This window comes from Crocodylus porosus, unplaced genomic scaffold (genome assembly GCF_001723895.1).
Source record: "Crocodylus porosus isolate Cpor-Errol unplaced genomic scaffold, CroPor_comp1, whole genome shotgun sequence".
Classification (NCBI taxonomy): domain Eukaryota; kingdom Metazoa; phylum Chordata; order Crocodylia; family Crocodylidae; genus Crocodylus; species Crocodylus porosus.
In genome coordinates, this window is record NW_017728886.1 from 184,452,709 (window position 1) to 184,473,196 (window position 20,488).

Sequence of the window (20,488 nt, forward strand, 5' to 3'; positions counted from 1 at the left end):
AGGCTAGATATCAGGAAGCGCTACTTCACGGTCAGGGCGGCTAGGGTCTGGAACCAACTTCCAAGAGAAGTGGTGCAGGCTTCTACCCTGGGGGTTTTTAAGAGGAGGTTGGATGAACATCTTGCTGGGGTCATTTGACCCCAGTACTATTTCCTGCCATGGCAGGGGGTTGGACTAGATGATCTACTCAGGTCCCTTCCGACCCTAGAAACTATGTATGTGGAGGGAAGCCTCATTTTCAGGTACAGAGTAGCCACCTTAGTGAGGGTAGCTTTCACTTAATCCTATTCACAATAGCAGGAGATAACAACTTGTATGGATAAGGGTAGAATGTTGCATGATTGATGGCAGACATTATAAAAATTGCAGAACCATTTAGAAATATTGTGATGCTCACAATCAAATCATCCAAGATGGCAATAATAAGTTTTGAGCAGAAGTAAATTATTTATGAGAAATTAAAATAAACTGAGAATACTTTTCCCTTCTTCCCCTCCACCTCTTCATAAAAATTCCATATATAATGAATTTGTAGCTTATTGGCAGAATTAGGAAGAGGCAAAAGAGTCAATGGGCATAAACATCAAATTCCCCTTACAGCCATCTGCAGGTGACTTTCAAAAGGTCAGAATCAAAGCATCCCTACAGGTTTCAGTGGAGAAGTACAGTATCTTACTTACCTTGGTGTACCTGCTCAGTGCATACATAACTTAAGAAAAAGATTTTTCAAAAGTCGTAAGTGATTTCAGGTGTTTCAGTTTCTGGGTATCCAACCTTAACGTAGTCTGCATTTCAGAGTGTGGAAGCTTAATCATTTCAGAAAGTCCATTCCTCTTAGGTGCCTCAAACTGGGCAAAAATATGAGGCACTTGAAGCCAATATTTATCATCTGGTCTGTTCTCCAGGTCCATTCTCCAAATCATCACAAGCACTAACTCAAAGTAAAAAGTTGAGTAAAGTTGGCTTGCTTTAAAGGAAAGAAAACTATTCTGGTCATTTATCAAAAAAAAAAAAAAACACCCAATAAAACCAGTCTCTGCTAAAAATTGACAGCCATGACTGCCATTCCTGCAAAGCTTCCAAGAAGTAGAACCTTAGACTATCCTTGCTTCTTGAATTACTAGTTTATCACAGTGTGTCTGAGTATGTTGTTTTTGTGTTCTTCAAAGCTTCCGCAGGTTTACGCGATCTAATAGTGTAACGGCAGCTGTGCAAGCAGACCTGGATTTCCATGAGAACTTTGAAATATCATTGGATCCTCAAGAGGACACTTTGTACACTGGGCAAATATCAAGACAGTTTTCCCGAGATGCAAGCACCTCCACTGTTAGCATACAGGGGTCAGGGAACCATTATCATGCATGTGCGGTGGATGATGACTTTGATACAGATTTTGACCCTTCAATTTTACCTCCTCCTGACCCTTGGATTGATTCTATAACTGAAGATCCTCTGGAGGCTGTTCAAAGGTCAGTGTGTCACAGAGATGGACACTGGTTTCTGAAGCTTCTTCAGGCAGAGAGAGATCGCATGGAAGGCTGGTGCCAACAGATGGAAAGAGAAGAACAGGAAAACAACTTGCCTGAGGACAGTAAGTAATTGAATATAATATTGCTGGTAAAAAATATTCTTTTAATACCAGATCCAACCAGTCCATAGAAGTTAATAGGCATCTTTCCACTGACTTTCGATCAGGCCACTTTACAAGTACAGTAATCAGACAGGTGTCAATACTCATTCTGCCTACCATAAAAAAATGAAGCCCAGGACCTTCAAGTGCAGATTCACATATCCCAGACTTGGAGCTATGCTTAGATACAGGGTTTTGTTTGAGCCTTACCTTTCCAATGTATATCAACAATCTATGTTATTAATAAATATATATTAGAGCACATGCCACTACAATATTTTTCTCTTCAAGGGATGCAAATAATGAATGTCATGAATTAAGGAGTTTAATAGTGAAAGCTGAATGCATGCACAAACACACACAAAAATATTTAAAAACATACAACCGTACAATCTGTGTGCCTGCCATATATGGTAATGACAGATGGCAGGGGAAAACCTAATGATGTTTTACACGGCCATCAAAACAACTAGTCATCTAGGGAAACTGGGCAAACAGAAAATTCATGGGGCTGATATATACGAAGCTGTTAAGTTTCTGTGCTAGAATGTCCTTGAAGTATTTCACAGTATTCATACTTACAAAGCTTTTAAATTGAACTGCCCATTAAAAAAAAAATTGTTCTGGCCATAGAAAGTAGGAGTTATGTAGGCTAGGATCAGTACCTCTATATAAAGCACAAAAATCACATGGTATATATAACCTGCAGAGTCTTTATCTGCTTTTTGAATCTTTTTTTTTTTTTTTTAAACTGTGCTTGGTGGCAGCAGCAGGAGGAAAGGGGTCGACCTTAACAGCCCTTAGTGAGTTATCGGTTGCTTTGTGATGTCATCTGAGATTCTTGAATGTGACAGCTGTTTCCTGAGGACATTGTTTGACATTCCACTGCTGGACAGCAGTTTCCTATTCTACCTGCTGCCAAATAAAAGCATATGGTGAAAGTCACAGTAGCCAGCTCACTAATGTTGGGAACAAAAGCTTGTTGTTGTAAACTCAGAACCAAATCATGTCTTTTATAAACTCGGCAGAGACGGCGGATTTTTTTTTAACTGATAAAACATAAGCAGAATAAGGAATGCATCTTCTGTTTTCAGCCTTCAACTCTGACAGTGCACAGTGCATGTTTGACCTGATAACAAAATAATGACAATCTGCAACGAGCAAATTTTCCTCAATGCCATGGCAGCTGACAGAATGCTTGTTCCCTCAGCACTTGAAGTAAAACGATACAAGCTTCTTCCAGACAATGCAGCCCTTGTGTGAAACAGCTGTCTTGGGGAGACGGCTCACTGCTATTTGACAGTAGCTTGTATGTTACATAGATACGTTCGGTATTATCTAACTAGGAATGAATCTACCAGATGGGACTGAATGTTTCTTGCTAGGAATGCAGTCTATTGCTGTGTTAAGCAAGCAGGTTAAGGTTCAGCTGTTCCAGGGGGAAATACAAATATACAGAGAAATGTCTTTGGTCCTGTCTCATCTTGAGAAATAATTGTACAAATATACTGGTTTTACTTGACAACACAGTCTGATAAAACTGTTGCATGTGTAGTAAGCACACTGATACCCCTTTTCTGTTGTATACTCATTCTTTCAAGCCATGACACCCAATATGCCTCCATCATAGTTTATTTTTTTGTGTATGTCCAAGTATTGTTTCTAGGAATTCTTGTGCTTTCTCTTTATGCAAGGAAAGAGTTAAAGATGCAAGCTTAAGTATGCAATTAAGGACTTGATCTAATGTTTATTGAAGTTACTAGGTTTTTGTCAGTTGATTTCAGAATAGTTTGGATTTATCTATTACATGCTTGCTATTCTCCCCCTCTCCCCTGCCCCCAAAGCAAGATATTACACTGTAAGCCTGTTAAGGAATCCTATCCATAACAAACTTTGACTATCCTAAAATCCTTTCCTCATATTGGCATTAAATCAGCAGAATATGATCTCAGGGTACATTTGTAGCCAGCTGAGGTATAGGAAAAAGTAGTGTTCTTACAATCCATGGTCTACATTCCATATTCATGTACAGCTTCAATATTTCAACTGGATTTAATTCATCCTAAAAAACTGCAAATAGTTCTGATTCACCACAGGTCATGGGTATTATGCAAGTGCATTGGTAGATGTAAATAGAGAAATGAGTCAGAACCCAAATAGTTAAAACTGCAATAGAAAACAAAGGAGGTCAGAAGACAAATGGCCACCATCATCCTGATCACTTAGCCTGAATACTTTATCCCTCTGGGCTTGTGCATATACAAAGGGTGACCTCAAATCTTCACTACCCCTATTATTGAAGTCAAGAGTCTCCGCTTGCAGTTATGTTGGGTTTACACATTTTCATGAAAATTTACTTTTTAAAGTAAAATATAAGCAGTGCAGCCTAGGAACAAGAGCGAAAGTTTGGGCAAAGGTAAAAAGACTTCTCTTATCTTAACTGGCTAGATATGAGAAATGGTAACTAGAAGTAGTCAAAGTTCTGACTAATTTTACTCCCACTATCCTCCCGTACTTCTGTTTCCTCTGATTTCTGATAAATATTCTCCCCTGACCATGCTCTATGCATTCAGTCTGTTTTTCAAAGTCTCAGAAGACACAGGTCCCATATATTCTCTCCACCAGTATTTGAAGAATGAAATACAATAGCAAAAAAAAAAAAAATCTACAAGCTACAAGATACTATAGTTAGGAAATGTCAATTGTACTATTAAAAAACAGATATACATTTAGGGATTGATTCTACAGCCCTTACTTAAATTAAGTAGTAGTCACCTATCAACACAGACCCAATAACTTCATCAAGATTATTTGTATAATTAAATGTTATTCAAACCAAGGACTGTAGAATCAGGTCGTCTTAACTTGCTCTATTGAGCCTTTATTCTCCTTAATAGCTAACCTAGGGGTATTTCCTGCCTTTTGTCATGCCTTGAGTTATTTAAATGCTGCCCTGTCAACATAAATAGGCTAGAATATTGGTCCATCCTACTTTAGAAATAGATTGTGACAACTCCTATGGCAGGATCACTTCATATGCACAAGATGCTTCTGACATTTGAGTTTAAGTTGTTAGTCTTGGTCCCAGTGACTGAGTCATTCTTTTCTGTGTTATTCTCTTTGGGTTTTTTGCCTTTACTTCTTTACCCTTGCATTTATTTATATATCATTCCAAAGAGAGGACTGAGCAATGTATAGACCTAATAGAATTGATAGTCCCTGCCCAAAGGACCTACAATTAAGCTTAAGCATACAAATGATGAGAAAAATCAGTAACTTAAAGGCTTCTCTCCACAAGGAGATTGATTGGTATAACTGATACAAAATAAATGTCCCGCATGGATGTTACTCTGGAACAATAATAAAAAACACAACAGTAAGAGTTTCACATTTTGAAATAATGCCCACATGGTGGAGTTATTTTAGAATAAGTAATTATTGCAAAATAGCTATTGCAGAATAGTTATTCACAAAACAGCTGTGACAATAGATCCCACCCCCCCTCCAGTAGACCAGTTCAGGAAGTAGATTTAGAAGGAAAAGTGGGTCATAGCAAAACAGATGACAACTACCAGTATCACCACCCTTCTGAAACAAGATACCTCACTTTCCCCCCGAGGGAGGTATGAAGGCAACACGTGACAGATGTTAGTCACATTACTTAATACACTTCTGTAAAGTCATTCACGTCTGACAGTAATGAGTGTAGTATGAGAAACTGTACAGATTAGAAGGTAACATGAGTCAACTTCTATACCCGTTTCCAACTGTTATGACTGCATGTTGGATTCTAGTCGTTTGCCATTGGCTTCATAAATGTCGAGGTTCTATGAATTGAAGGTGTCGGTTTAAGTATTTTTGTCTTCTGGATCCCCCTCTCCTGGTGCAAAGGGCTTTGGCTATCTCTGATTAACATATTTTGACTCATATTTTCACTTTCCTGTGTTTGGCCCCAAACTGTTGTGGGTTTTTTGCAAGTGTAGAGCCTCTCAGGATTTTAACCAGAGAAAGAGTATAGCAGCACGTTGTTTTCTCCGTGTGTGTGTGTGTTTTGTTTTTTACTGTTTCCTAGGTCCTTTCTTTCTGGCAGCAGAAGTTTTGACTGAATTAGAGAGAAGAGCATTCTGCCTTCAAAATTAAAAGCAACATGTATTGTTGAGGCAGAACTGGAAAGACTTTGCTTTCTGGGAAGATTCCTTTCAGTCTTTCATGTTCTTTGTCAACAGCTTTAAAAAAATCTTCTGCGACAGGGTTGGTTGTGCTGGCTGGTAGAACATTAATAGACTGCTTGTTTTGAGGGGCAAGAAATCAGCAACACTTGACTAGATACATCAGCAGCTATAACAGAAACAGTAACAATGGAGAACAGCATCAGCATGCACCTCACAGTCAGCTGGGATGGTGATTTTCAGAGAAACAGCCAGTCGCTAGGCAGCCAGGCCTTCCTTTCTTCCCTCATTCTACTTCATGATAATTTTGGAATATTAAAAACTTTTATAGCTTGAAAACAAAAGAAAGAGGAATGATTCCCTACCCTCATGGCAAAAGTTATTATTACTTCATTTGCGAACACGCTCCCTACATGATTTCCCACAGTCACTGTCCATCCTACAAACAACACTTTCTTCATTTTTAATAAGAAGTTTAGAGCCCATTCTCTCCCCATCTCTACTCTTGGGCTCTGTTGTGAAGTGTCGGATGGCCACGCTCCAGATGAGGCAGCTGTGCTGAAGTATACTCAGTGGGAAGAGTTTTCATAACAATGGAAACCACATGAAAGCTCTCGGAGTACCTCCTCCCTACTATTGAAGCCTCCTTTCAGTTGAGTGGTTTGCACATTGGGTTGCATAAATGACTAGACACACCAAGGGGTCCATTTTCAGCACTGTGCGCAGGGAATTAGACACGCAAGTCTTACTAACAATAATGAGACTGGTGTGTAGAATTCCCTGCGCAATGTGTTGAAAATATCCCACTTAGTGAATCTGCCAGTTCACAGCTATTTCTTGGTAGTGGTCATCTGAGCTATGAGAACAAAGTAAAAGGCTTGGGGTGAAGAGAGGGTGTATACGACTCTTTTCCATGCCTTCTAAAGATAAAACTGGAACATTTTTCCCCAGCCAGCTTTTTATTCCTCCTTCCTACTCTACACGCAACTTTGCAACCATAAGGCTCATAAGCATAGCAATACAAATTAGAAAGCAAAATATGGGTCTGCGATTGTATACGTGCTTTCCATTAAGCACACTTCAGCATCTAATGATAGCTTTATACCTGCTTGGTCCATTTATTTAAGTGTTCTTGATTATCCAGAAAAAAAATTGGCAAATAGGTAATTTTGTGGCAGCACTCTGGTAGCAAATGGATAATATGGGCCCTGCTGGGTCACCAGAGTTCTTGGTTTGTTTTACAAGTCAAATATCTTCATGGTATTTTCCCCCCAAGAAGTCTCCTAACATTGCTCTGTGCCTCTGTTTCCCCTCCTTCATGTGTCCATCTCACCTGTTTAGATTTAGACCTAGTTTTTAATCTGGGGTTTCTGTCTGTTACAGAAATACAGATAATTAGGGGATAATAATATTGAAAATTAAAGCAGAACAAATTGTGTTTGTGACTTTCAGTAGTGAAGTGATAATAATATTTTTTGGCTTGAGATACTACCCAAAAAAATCAGGGTTTAGTAGCAGATTCCAGTTAGAAGGGAAAATTGGTGATGAAGATAATTTTGTTGGTTTACAAACAGGCACTTACATGCAAGAATGGACACAATCCCACTTTTCTGAGCACAAAAGGAATAAGATAAACCAAAGACAGATTTTTTTTGTTGGTCACAGCACCAAATCTCTTTAAATCATCATTCCCCAAAGTCTGCCCCTATCTCTTTTCTTTCCTTTCCCTTTCCCGAAGATCGCATTTTTGGTGTTAATTTAAGTTTCAGCTTTGTTTCTGTGTGTTTCTTCTCTCTTCCCTTTCCAATATGTACACCTACCCCCCTCTTCCCAAATAAACAATATTCCTCAAAGCCTCGGTTACCCAGCTACTTCCAATTCCAGAGCAGACTGCCTTTGTTTTAGATGGTGACTTATGCTTAACAGATTCCTCAGCTGTTTCACAGCCCAAGCAGTAACAATATAAATTCAAGCTCAGCCAACTTGTTATAGAAACATATGCTATGGGCCAAGATCTCTGATGTGCTGCACAGATCATTATATACTGTTCGGATGGTCCACGGAAGCTTAGCTTGGCTGGCCAAATGAAGACTCTCTCAGTGGGCCTGAGTCTCCAAGGGGTAAAGAACTAATACAGAGGCTCCTTGATACCTTCCTTTAGGACCTGGCTGGGTCATTATCAGCTGCTCAAATGTCTATGGCAGCTGGATACAACTAAAAGCAACCCTGAGGCTTCTACAAGTTGTGCTGGTGGCTGAAAAAAAAGTTTCTGGGTTGCCTTTGGGCTCTGACCTAAAACCCTACTCCCTCTTTTGGGGACCAGCATAACCTAGCAGCACTTGGCCAGTCCCTAGAACTGAGCCTTATATTTCTAAGTGAAATAGCAGAGGTGTTGGTAGAAGTAGGGTTTCCCAAATAAAGTTGCCTTGCAAGTTTGTAACAATTTCTGCAAGCTCTTTGCTATTCTGCAAGTGGGCCAGTCTACCCTAAGAAGTTTTACCTCTATTGGCTGTTGCCTAGAGATGCAATTTTCTGCAACATTTCTCTACAAGCAAACCCCTTAGTATGATTGCAGTTACACCAGCATATTTCCCAATTCTGATTTTTTTCATTTGGGGAAACCAGTATAAGCTATACCAGCAAAACTGTGGTTTAGCCTATAAAAGTTGTATATGTACAGACTGGGAGGGTTTGCAGTAGTGCTGCAATGTTATCTATAATGCAGATCAATGATACACTCTTTAAAAAAAAACATAATGTCAACTACTACATAGCTTTTTCATTTGCTTATATGTTTCAGTCTCTGTAGTAAAGGGGACTGTAACACAGTGGCTGACCAACATTTGTTTTCCTTTCAGTTCTAGGGAAGATTCGAACTGCAGTGGGCAGTGCCCAACTTCTCATGGCCCAGAAATTTTACCAGTTCAGAGAACTGTGTGAAGAAAACCTGGTACGTAGCTTGCATTATAGTTATGACTGTGCATCTGTCACTGCTAGGGAACTGACTCTGAGTTACTACATCCTAAATTAGATGAGATTTTTTTCCCTACAACTTGTTTTTATGAAGGACTTGATTTTGGCTTCCTGCCAATGCAAACTGGGAATAATACAATTGCAGTTAATGTAGTCACACCAGTGCAGAAACTTTGTGATGCCTGGGATAGAAAAAAAAAAAAAGAGAGAGAGAGAGAGACTCAAAAGGCTTTGGATGAAAGCCAATGGATGTTTTGCCACTGATTTCAATGGAGCCTGGATTTTACCTTCAAAGCTGGAGACTGTTCAGATAAACACTCATGGTTTGGATACTTTTCCATATTGACTGAACCTTGAGTCTTCAAAGTTGGGCTGAAAATCTCATGAAATGAGACTCATATGGGATTTCCAGGGCCACCTGCCTTCTGGTGAACAGAAGTGCAAGGAGACTAGTAGTACTTGTATTATTTTGGCTCTTTCGCTTCTAGTACTAGGAAGCAGTGTTAAAATGAAAACTAATAAGACATTTTTTCCAAACCTCAAAAAGGAAAAATAGTTTGTTGTGTTAGCCACTTATCAAGTATCTCAGACCATGCTTTTAACTAAGATTGACCCCATAAAAGTAGGTAAGCACAAGCACTCCCAGTTTACTCATGAGGAAACAAGCAGAGAAAGGTGGACAACAGAACGTGGAATGGAGCACAAAACTCACCACTTTCCATCCTGTGCTTTAAACACTGTATTATTAAAACCTCCAGGCAAGCTGAGGTAGGGGGACAGTGGTACAGTATTGCCAGCCCCCACCACATCAAGAATTGAGATAAACTCTTAAAAAAAAATCAAGAGATTTGGCATGTAAATCATGAGGTGCTCTTTTTGAAGTGTGGCGGTGGGGTTATTTGTGGAGGTGTGGGGGGCCCCTGCACACCCTGGCAAGATGCAGGGTCCTGTGGGTCAGGAGTGAGGGGCAGCAGCAGGGCTGGGGAGGCCGTAGCTTGGGAATGAGGGACAGACACAGAGACATAAATGGGCTGGGGTAGGTCATGTGACAGCTGCACGCTGCTCATCCAGGAGCAGAGGGAAGGCGCAGCTCCCTACATCTCCGTGCACCCCCAGGGTGCCCCCCAGATTTGTGCATGGGGCAAAGGCAGGCTGCCCACTGTGCGCCCTGCTGCCTTTGTCCCAGGAGCTGCTTGGCAATATTGCTGCCTGCTGGGTGGGCAGGGGATGCATGGCTCCCGGGGCAAAGACAGCAGGGCACAGAGCCCCAGCCTGTAGTGGGTAGCCTGCCTCTGCCCCATGCACAAATCCAAGGACACGTGCCCCCCATTCCTCCCCTGGGGTTGCATGCCACTGTGGGAAGCCACCCCCCTCACCCGCCTTCGATGACCCATCCATAGCTCTGTTGCATGACCCGCCTTGGCCCCAGGGCCCCATTTACCCCAGCCCCTGTCCCACTCCCTCCCTCACCATAAGGGCCTTGATCTCCCCACCCCTGCCCTTTCCCTCTCCTCCTGCCCCCTCCCCTCCACAGACTTACTGGGTCAGTGCTCTCTACGTGCACCAGAAGAAAAAATCCCAAGATTTGAGGGTTCTAGCCGGAGATCCTTAGTCAGAGTTCATTTAACTTGGAAATCGGGAGTCTCGCGATTTTTTGTTGTTGTGAGAGCTGGCATTACTGATGATTACCACATTACAATTGAATGGATTTTATTTTCTGTTGTTAAGAAAATGCTTTTTTAAAGTGCTGACTTCACCTTAAGGGATGGAATGAATTTGAATGTGACGTGCGCTTTCATTAAAGCCAAAGTCTCTGTGAAGTTTAAAAGTAGCTGGATAAAAGACATTAAAAATAAATATATCCCTGTAAAAACTCCATATTTAACTCTAGTTTGTAATCAAAGGTGCAGTCTTTTAGCAACATGCTAAAATTTTCAAGTTCCACTCTTGTTAAAGAGATGGAAATGTTCGACACATCACAAAATAAGGTCCTAGCCTCATGGCTAAAGACTGTGAAAAGAGCCTACCTCCTAGCTGTGCTGGCAAGACCCCTAGACTGAACACAGCTCTGCCAACAGAAGAGGGCTCCTGCCAGTTTAGCTGATGTTTTCTTGGCGAAGGCATGCCATACCAACAGAAAAGCACACCCTGCATCTCCACTAGGGGGCTCTGCCCCTATAGCTATGCTGCTGTAGCAGTGGTGAGCCATCCATAATGTAGACAATCCATCTGTTTCAAAATGCAATAGGAAAAAACACTCTGCGTTGCTGTGAAGAATGAAAAAGCATTTTGCTAATCTAATAGTTATATAATCAATTGTAGTTGATACCCTTTCTATGTAAGAAAGTCATTTTTGGTTGGTTTGTTTCTCCTACAGTCACTGCTTTGGTGGTATACACATCCTTTTAAAAATCACTTGCCAGCGATGCTGTGAAATACATGTCGGAAGACAGTTGTTGAGGGAAACAGCTTCATACCTGGCTCTTCAGGGTTTACTTTTGCTAATGAGAGGAAAAAAAAACATAAACACTTTATACGGACGTAAAAATATAACCATAACCTCAACCAAGCCAACTACTACACAGAACTGTGGGAGTAAATTATACAAAGCCTTTATGGAACTGCTTTTAAGAGGCACTGAGCATTCACAAATCCTACTGATTCCTACTGGAACTGCAGGTGTTCAGTGCTTCTGAAAAAGCAGGTACCCAACAGCTCATTTCAATTAGAAACTAAATTTCAAATAAAAATTGCTTATCTCATCGGAAGTTATCCCTGAAATGCATTCCACCAGAGCAGTGCTCAGCATTAAGGTAAAAAAAAAAAACTTGCAAGCCAATGGCGTATGCAGAATTTCAGGGGCTACATTCTGGTTTAGTTAATTATTCTTTCTAAAAGGATACACTGCAAAAAGCAGAATTAACATGCATCCTTTCCTCCGAGATTTTCACTCTTCAAAGATTCTTCTTGCTAATAATCTGCCAAGGACACATGGTAGACTATTTTTTTTGCTGGAAGTGTAGTCGTTCCATAGTCTTTAGCAAAGTGCATAGAAAAATTAATGAATGCATTGCTAAATGAATAGATGCACATACACTATCGTCAGGTAATATCCTGGCATCCATGCAGTTAAATGGAGTTTTGCCATTGACTTCAGCGGGGTCAAGGTTTCACCCAAGCTTACCACAGTGATCATGCCCAAGAATATTCCTACATAGCTCTTTTTACAGAGGGCCAAAAAAGCAAGGCAAATTTTCTCCGCATTTTGGCACATAGTCAGAAATAAAGCTTTTGCCTTGAAGTCCCTAAACATACCAGAATTTGCCCCGATTCTTCACAAGTAAAACCCTGATAAATAACATTGTGTTAAGTTTCCTTATGCATCTACTAGATCAGAGAAGTCTGATTAAATTTCTACGCTGCTGAGTTTTGTAGCTGTTTGTACAAATGCTTTACATTAATCGGTACTGAAGCCAAAATTCTTTTTTCTTCTGTTGTACAGAATCCTAATGCACATCCAAGGCCGACCTCCCAGGATTTAGCAGGGTTTTGGGATATGCTGCAGTTGTCCATAGAAAATATTAGTATGAAATTTGATGAACTTCATCAGTTAAAAGCCAATAATTGGAAACAGATGGATCCTCATGACAAGAAGGTAGAACAATGTAGATTTTGTATGCTTCATTTAAAACCCTGCACAAATACTGGACAAATTAAATAGGCCTCTGCGTACAGCACTGATGTTAAAATGTGAAATGAAGCTCATATCAGATAAATTTCATTGTAATAACAATGTTTACATAATAATCATCTGGGATATTATCTGTAATATGTTTCAGGCATATTTTTTAACCAAATCTGTCTTTGTGAATCAGATAATGGGAATGTGGTACTTTGTTAAACTTTACATTTAATCATATTAGATGATCAATCGTTGGAAGGAACTGCCTTATATATTGATTCTCAAAATTTAAATAAATCACATACGGTGCATATTACTGCATAGACCAAGAGTTCAGTTTAATTGCACACTCTAGGCTGTGTGACTGAGAGGAGTAGGGAAGTATTGTGATCATCACTAACCTGGGTAACCAGCTCATAAATGCAGCGAGAAGCTGCTGTTTTACAGATCTGAAAAACACTTCTTAGAAATTACATGTCATTTTTTGTTTGTTTGTTTTCTTTTTGAATTTTTTTTAATGGGAAGTCTTGTTCTTGGGTTCACTATGCTGGCAGGGTCATTTACCCATGATAATCAAACTCATCTGCAATACTGGTAACTTTTTAATTTTTTTTAAATGTAGTCTTTTGTTGTTCCCATAAGAGAAAACTAGTTTTCAACTGTGAACCGTGTTCCTCTTTTCATTCCAGTATGGCACCATGTATGTATTTTTTCCTCCTTACCATCTGCCTCAGGACAGCAGATCAGCTGGACAAACTGCACCTTGGGTGAACACAATGCAGAACTGAAAAACTGCCATTATCAGCATTTATTGTTTTATAGTGCCTAAGGGTGTATGCTACATGCTTTGCAGTAAACGCTTAAAAAGACAGGTCCAAATCTGGAGGATCTTTCAAACTAATGGCTGAGTTTCCATTAGCCTCATTACAAGCAAGAATAGTCTCTGCCTGATAAATATGACATCTAGATAGGGATACAACAAACAGAATGGAGGGTGGGACAAGAATCGCACCTTGATCTGTTAATATATGGTGGCTCAGGCACGTACATCGTCTTCCAGCTTAACCTAAGCTGCGATCCATCTTGTTGCTAAAGCAGCATTTTGTCCTGGATAAAAACCATATTTCCTCACATAAATTACACTCCCGAATAAGAGGTGCACCTTGCTTTTGAAAGGCAGAATAAAAGGCGGGGTGGGGGAGAAATGATTCCTTGTAGTAAGTAACTACATAGCAGCAGCTAGAAAGCCAAGCCTGTTCATCATTCTGCTCCCTGTGGATTAATGCAGATGATTTTTCCTTTTGCTTGGAAAACAGCAGAAACTGTTCTTGCCATATATTTGTTGCATATAATGCACACTCCAGTTTCCAGCGGCTGTTTCTTGGTGGGGGGGATAGGGGGAGAGGGGGTGTATTGTACACAAGAAAACACATCCTACAAATCTTCCAGAAGGAAGGTTTGGAAAAAAACCCACAATGCTGACATGTGTTTTGCAAACGAAAAGAAAAAATTCACCTCTGCTATTCCCAAATTGGGAATGGCAGGTTCCAGGTTAAATCACAAACCATCAGGAGAATGCCACTTGTGTACAAAGCAGGGAATTTTTTTTTGACGGGCTGATTGCAGAGATGTGGTTTTTTGGCCAAAACACAAATCAGGTAATCATTTGTCCTGGCATTAATTGAAAAAAACAAGGGCTCAAAAGCTGAACACAGGCATGCTAAGGCACACTTTCATTAACTTCTAGAATAAAACCTTGTGGAAAGTGAAAACACTTTTCCTTACAAAAAAAGAAAGCTCACCAAAAAACATCCCTCTTATTTGCATCTGAGAACATTTCAAAGCATTCCCAACAAAAGAAAGACTGTAACGGGATTAAAATAAGTTAAGCAGTATTGAAAAAGGAACATATGCATCATGCAACCTATAGTAGAAAAGCAGAGTTTAGGTGTTTTAAAGAATTAGATTGACTTTGTTCCTCATTTATATAAACATTTGTCTGGGATTTTAAATTAAACTGTTGAGGATGTTGTGCAGCCTGTAAGCCTTTTAAGACAGGAGTGCTGTGGCCTGCACAACTTCATGGCCATAAGTACAAACACACAAAGCACATGTCATGAGTTTGTTATCGGAGTAGCCTTTAATCACGGTCAGACAGCTCATTGGACTGCTGGCCGCAGGGAAAAATGATGGGGACATTAATTCTTACAAAAGAAAGAAAAAGAAACTTCATATGGAATCACTTTTGCATTTGCCTCCATCTTTAACCTTGGAGACTTCTTTAAACAATATCGTTTAATCTTTGGAAAAAGAGGGAAACTATACATAAGTGTAATGAGGCACCTTTATATTTCATGCAATGGAAGCTGTTGTGACCAACATGAGACAAAACTAAAGACTAGAATGTAACCTTTGTAGTGTAATAAAATCCCTTGTCTCAGAAGCCGTGCTCACAGTTGGAAGAGAGGTAACTTAAAAGACAGTCTAACTAACTTGACAGAGACTTGTGGCTGCCTGAAATTCAGAACTAATTCACTCCCCCACCCTCCGAGATACCACTTTGTGTATTTTTACACACACACTCTCTCCTTGTTAAACATGTATCTTTGGCTGCCAAAGTGATGATTAGTGTGTGTTCTCTCAATGATTTTTAAATATTTTTTTCAGTTTGTAGCTGATTGTTGCTCCTTATGCCCACCCAGCACACTGCTAAATCTAAAGAATTTTTATACTGAGACACCAAACGTGGATTCTGTGAGATATTATCAAGATCAACCATCGCTATATGCAATTTTTTTATTCTTACTCTGGTACACTAAACTCCAGGCAGGTAGTTTACATTACATTTACATTGTGAACTATATCCATGAAGTCTCAGTGTTGTAAGCCCATGTAGTGCTATGTGTGTACTGTATGTAAAGGACAAGGTCATTTGTGTATTTCAGTTCTATAACATCAACTGCTGCTACAGTAAGTTAAATTTTATTAATGAATCCTAAGAGTCTTATAGGAGTTGGAAATTTCAATTATATAGTGAAATTTACACATGAGGATTATGAAACTGTATTAGCTTAAATAGTGGTAAAAAGTTCTGTTTAAGATGCTTTCCTTTCTAATCCCTGGCACCAGGAGGAGGACTCTGGCTTCCCAAATGGGAACCACATTAAGTCGTTAGCTATGGGAGCTTCAGCCCTTTCAGCGCCAGGCGTTTAATAAGCATCGTACCTGAGGAGAACTAGCACTGCTGTCAATACTATCTTTTTCTTTAAGCTTACATTATTTTTATGAACCTTTGAATACAAAAGCCAGTTGAATGAAGAAAAAAAATGCAGATAAGAACTAACAAACTTTAGGTAAAATGTGTGTTCTAACTACTGACATATCCTAGTTTTTCCAATCTTTCCCTGAGAATTTGTATAATGTCATTAACCTTCTGCTTTGATCAGGAGAGAAGGGTCCCTCCTCCAGTGCCAAAGAAGCCAACGAAAGGCCAGGTGCCACTTATACGGGAACGCTCTCTGGAGAGCTCACAGCGTCAAGAGGCCCGGAAACGGCTGATGGCTGCCAAGCGAGCTGCATCTGTCCGTCAGAACTCAGCCACTGAGAGCGCCGAAAGCATTGAGATTTACATCCCCGAAGCCCAGACCAGGCTATGAAGGGATCCTACCAGGAGGACTCTCACTGGCAAGACAAGTCTCCTGTATAATCTGCCCCTCTAGGTCCCTGCTCAAAGCCACCATTAAGTATTTGTATTTCCCTCTCTCTCTCTTCCCCCCCTCTCTCCCACACTCCTCTGTACACAATCCCGATGAATTCCACTTTTGTGGTGTAGTTGTCAATCTTTCAAGAGATGTCCTCTAATAACCCTTGCTTTTTAAAGGTTTGCCCATATCATCATAATGCTTGGTCACATGTACTGACGCTACCATCTTGCCTCACGTAAAAGGTACAATCCTTTTTTCTGTTTAATAAAATAAAACACCACATTCACACACATACACATAACTGTACAGTAGATGTTCCATTTAACTCATTCACAATCTTTAGTTTATCTAAAGCTAGTCTGTTACCTAGTGTACAGCAATATAAAACTATAGGGTATTTTGGAAATCCAGTAATGCAGAGTGATCCTTTTGGACTCTGCTGTCTTCCTCATAAAAGATGGAATGGAGCTATGACTTAGATTCCCTTCTTTTTATTAGTATTATTTTTTAAAGCAGATGGCGCACTTTATTCTGAACCTTGGTATCACAGCTTCTCACCTGACCTTCTTACCTGTAATGGTCACAAGGGGGTGGGGAAACAGCTGTGTTGAGGTGAAAGGAAGGGGGGGGTAAGATAGTAGGGATAGGAAAGACCTTATGGAAAGAAAACTGAACTCACAACTCCACGCTCACAGCTGCACAGACTGCCTCATTTTTATTTCCTCAATCACTACTTACACATTTGGTCAGCAGAAGATAGTAAATTCAATCTTCCAGGGAAATAAATCTATTTTGAAAGGCAATAAAAAGGTGAAAAGAAATGGTCAAAGATAACAAAAAAGATGAAGGATTTTTTTTTTGGTCCAAGAATTAAGAATTAAACATACCCACACACCTGTACCGTATTGTCAATTCCTATCGTATTGCATTGAATGGATTATATTGGTTAAAAAAAGAAAAAAAGCTTGGTTTTGTTACCATCTTAATCTTGGTGAAACTATCCAATTTCACACAGACGCACACAGACACCTGTTACTGAAACATCGTAAATGGAACCCACGATACTTTTCAAAGCAAAAGTTTTGTTTGTTTTATATGCAGCTGGTTGTACGCTACAGGTTAGACTACTTACCATCAAACGGTTCATACCTAGGAGTAAGTTTCTATTTCAGTCTCTTAATACTACCCTGTTTTTTAAAGCAAGGATTTTTCACAAGTTGTGGGACCATAACAAGCCTATGTTTTTTCACTACAGGGCTAAAAGGCTAACTTCCTACACTAGCTTTTCCTGTCATTTTGAAATCATGACTACTATACATTCCCAAGTTTTCAGCAGTTCATTTAATACTTAGGGTAAAATCTTGCCCATGCCACTAGGAGGTGCCTGCCACGTATAAGTGACAATAGCCATTGTGCCATTATAGGGCAAGATGTCTCAGGCATAGCACCGGAAGAAAAAAAAAAAGCAATGCGGCTCCTTGCTTGGCACATGCACTAGAAGGCAACATTAGTTGGCCGCAGCAATCTGGCCATGCCCTACAGTTAGCACACCATGCGCTCTGGGGACTGACGTGTGTCAGATGGTAACAGCATTTTCCCTACGTAAGTGTTGTCTGCAGGATGAGGGATGAATCCTTCCTTGCCAATTCCTCTTACAATCTCTTCTTCCACTGGGGCACCCATGTAGCATGGGCAGAACGTGGCCCTTACTATGAGACACGTGTACATAAAGAAGGAAACTAGAAATGGTCTGGTGGAAAAGTCCACTGATTGAGATGACATGTACTTTGTACCACACCAGAGTTGGTCTTAAATGCCCTAATTCTTTAAACAGTTTGAACATTCCAACTGTGACAATCCCACTGCACGGTCAACATAATTGTGTAGCTCACATTTAAAAGATACCATCGGAAAGTTAAGCTGTTTCCAATTCGTACATCAAAGATCACGCCAGACAGCTTTGAATATAACATCATGGCCAGGTGCTAGTTTAATTTTATTCAAGAAATTAGGAGAGGTAATAGGTTCTAGCACCAAATCTGTTTTCATGAAAACATTCAAAAACCACTTTAGAATTGCTACCTCTCAAAGCCATTGATATCTGAGCTATGTCTTTATAAACAGGGCACAAATATTTACTGCTGTGGTTTATAAAATAAGGGCTAATCATTTAATATTTAAAAGACTTTTAACTAGAATAATCAGAAATCCAATGTAACCCAAGAATGCTTCATGTGAAGCGGGCTTTAAAAGGTTTGACCCTAGAAGCATTTGAATACCAGTGTATTTGATAGTTTTGAAAGAACACACTTCATTTAACTTTTAGCAGCAGCGAAAGATCAGTGTTTGCAGTACATATGGTGCCAACTGCCACTTTTGACCATGTAATCATGTTAAGAATTAAATATTATTTGGAACTCATTTGTATTAAGAGATACAAAGCAGCATCCCAGTGAGGGTCCACAGTCACATATATGTTTTGGTTGATTTATGAAAGAAGAGTTAAGACTTTGGTTGACGAGTGGCAAGAGAAATTTATTTAAAGATTATGCTGTAGTTGGTTCCAAAAAAACAAAAACAAAAAAAAGGCAGAAAACTGAAGACTTCTTAGTCTTGCACATGATAAATCATTGTATTTGTATAACATAGGATATTTTTTGTAAGTATTTTAAATGAATCTATTCTTAGCGAAATGCCTGTTAGTTCATATTGACTGTGGACAGGGCATTATAACATTTTCCTAGCTTTCCAGCACTGAAGAGTATGTTCAGCCTTGAAACTGGTTAATATATGACTATACTTCCACCCCCAGACTGCCACTGGTTAACCACTTGACTCCTTACTTACCACTATGAATATACTTTTTCTATAATTTATTTTAGTGTAATTTGTAACTATTTGTTCTTGGTCTAATCTGCCCAATGTAATCTAAAAAAAATATTATTTTCTGTTGATCTTTGGTACAAAAACCGTTGCTTTTTCCCTCTTTGGGAAAATTGACAAAAAAAAGTTGTTTTTGTTTCCGGCTTCAAAAGTTAAAAGAAAAGTATTTATTATATTTTTTGCAGATGTTTCCATAAAATTCTCATAATCTTTTTGTAAAGAAAGATGAAGAAATGGATTAAAGATTTTTAATAATTGAAAAGGTAAATAGAAATAATTTATTTGTAATATATCTCCGTTTATTTATTGGTGTTTCCCTTAATGTTTTGGTGTGCACTATCACTTTAATTTACAATTTATCTTTGTGACTTGACAGTTTCTTTAAAAAAAAAGTTTAAACACATTTTAAATAACTGGAATGTACATCACTGGCCTACCTATATTCCCAAATGAGATTTTTAAAATGTTTTTGGTTGGGGTGGGGGGAAGGGAAATAAGGTATAAATTTGAAAGCCTTTAGACGGAGGGGTAGAGCACATTTTTATGGCTTTATGAATTGGGTTCATAGGATTATCTATCTAGTTTGTGTGTGGACAGAAAATGTAAATAGATGAATGTTTCCCATAATGTAAAAAATAAAATAAAATAAAAAAAAGCAAATTAATAAAATAATTAATGCACTGCTTGTAAGAGCTGTGGGTTTTCAATGCAAATTCACAATCCCAGCACAGTAAAAATGTTTCATTTGATGTGGTCAAGGATAAAAGCCAAACCAAGAAAAAGCTTCTCTTAAGTTTTCAGAGCGTTAGACTTTGCAAAGATTTTGCTTGAGCAACTTTCATCATATGAAGAGTTCACATGAACTCACTGGAATTGGTCAAAGGTTGGAAGTTACTCTCAGGCATAAGTAGGGTGACCACCTTTTCTAAATGGAGAGGCCGGACACATGCCCGCCATCCCCCCATCCTCCAGTGGCAAGGCCAGAGCAAAGCCAAGCAGAACCCATGGGTGGGTAGAGGCGGATACAAGCTGCTAGCTGTGGGGTCGGGGCTCCCTGCCTTGCTTCCCCTCCCCCAGAAGCCCTGCACTGGCCATACTGCCATGGTGAGGCACCCCCTACCTGCCCAGCAACAGCAAGGGGCACACCTCCACACCGCCACTGCTGCTGCTGGGTGGGCAGGGGCCACTTCACCACAGCTGCACAGCCAGTGCGAGGCTCCTGGAGGAAAGGCAGCAGAGCAGGCAGCCCCAGACCCGCAGCAGGCAGCCTGCATCTGCCCCTGCCCTACACATAACTTTGGGGGGCATATGTCCCCCATGTCCACCTACCTGGGAGTGCACACAGCAGCAGGGAACTGGCCCTCTCCCCCCCGAAACCCTGAATAAGCCACCCCTGGCTCTGCCCCACTCCCCACCCCAGCCCTGGACCCCATGCGCTGCCCTGCCT

The 20,488-nt window shown here is 40.0% G+C and overlaps 1 protein-coding gene across 3 annotated transcripts in view; it reads left to right on the plus strand.

The window, feature by feature from the left end:
- DLGAP1 (DLG associated protein 1) overlaps positions 1-19,726 on the plus strand; it is a 546,520-nt gene extending 526,794 nt beyond the window's left edge. For all 3 annotated transcript variants that reach the window (XM_019546483.1, XM_019546490.1, XM_019546496.1), the window contains 4 exons: positions 1,170-1,591; positions 8,658-8,749; positions 12,275-12,427; positions 15,901-19,726. In XM_019546483.1, coding sequence (XP_019402028.1) covers positions 1,170-1,591; positions 8,658-8,749; positions 12,275-12,427; positions 15,901-16,110 — 877 coding nt within the window. In that variant the 3' untranslated portion in view covers positions 16,111-19,726. The remainder of the gene's footprint in view (positions 1-1,169; positions 1,592-8,657; positions 8,750-12,274; positions 12,428-15,900) is intronic.
- Positions 19,727-20,488: the final 762 nt, after the last annotated feature.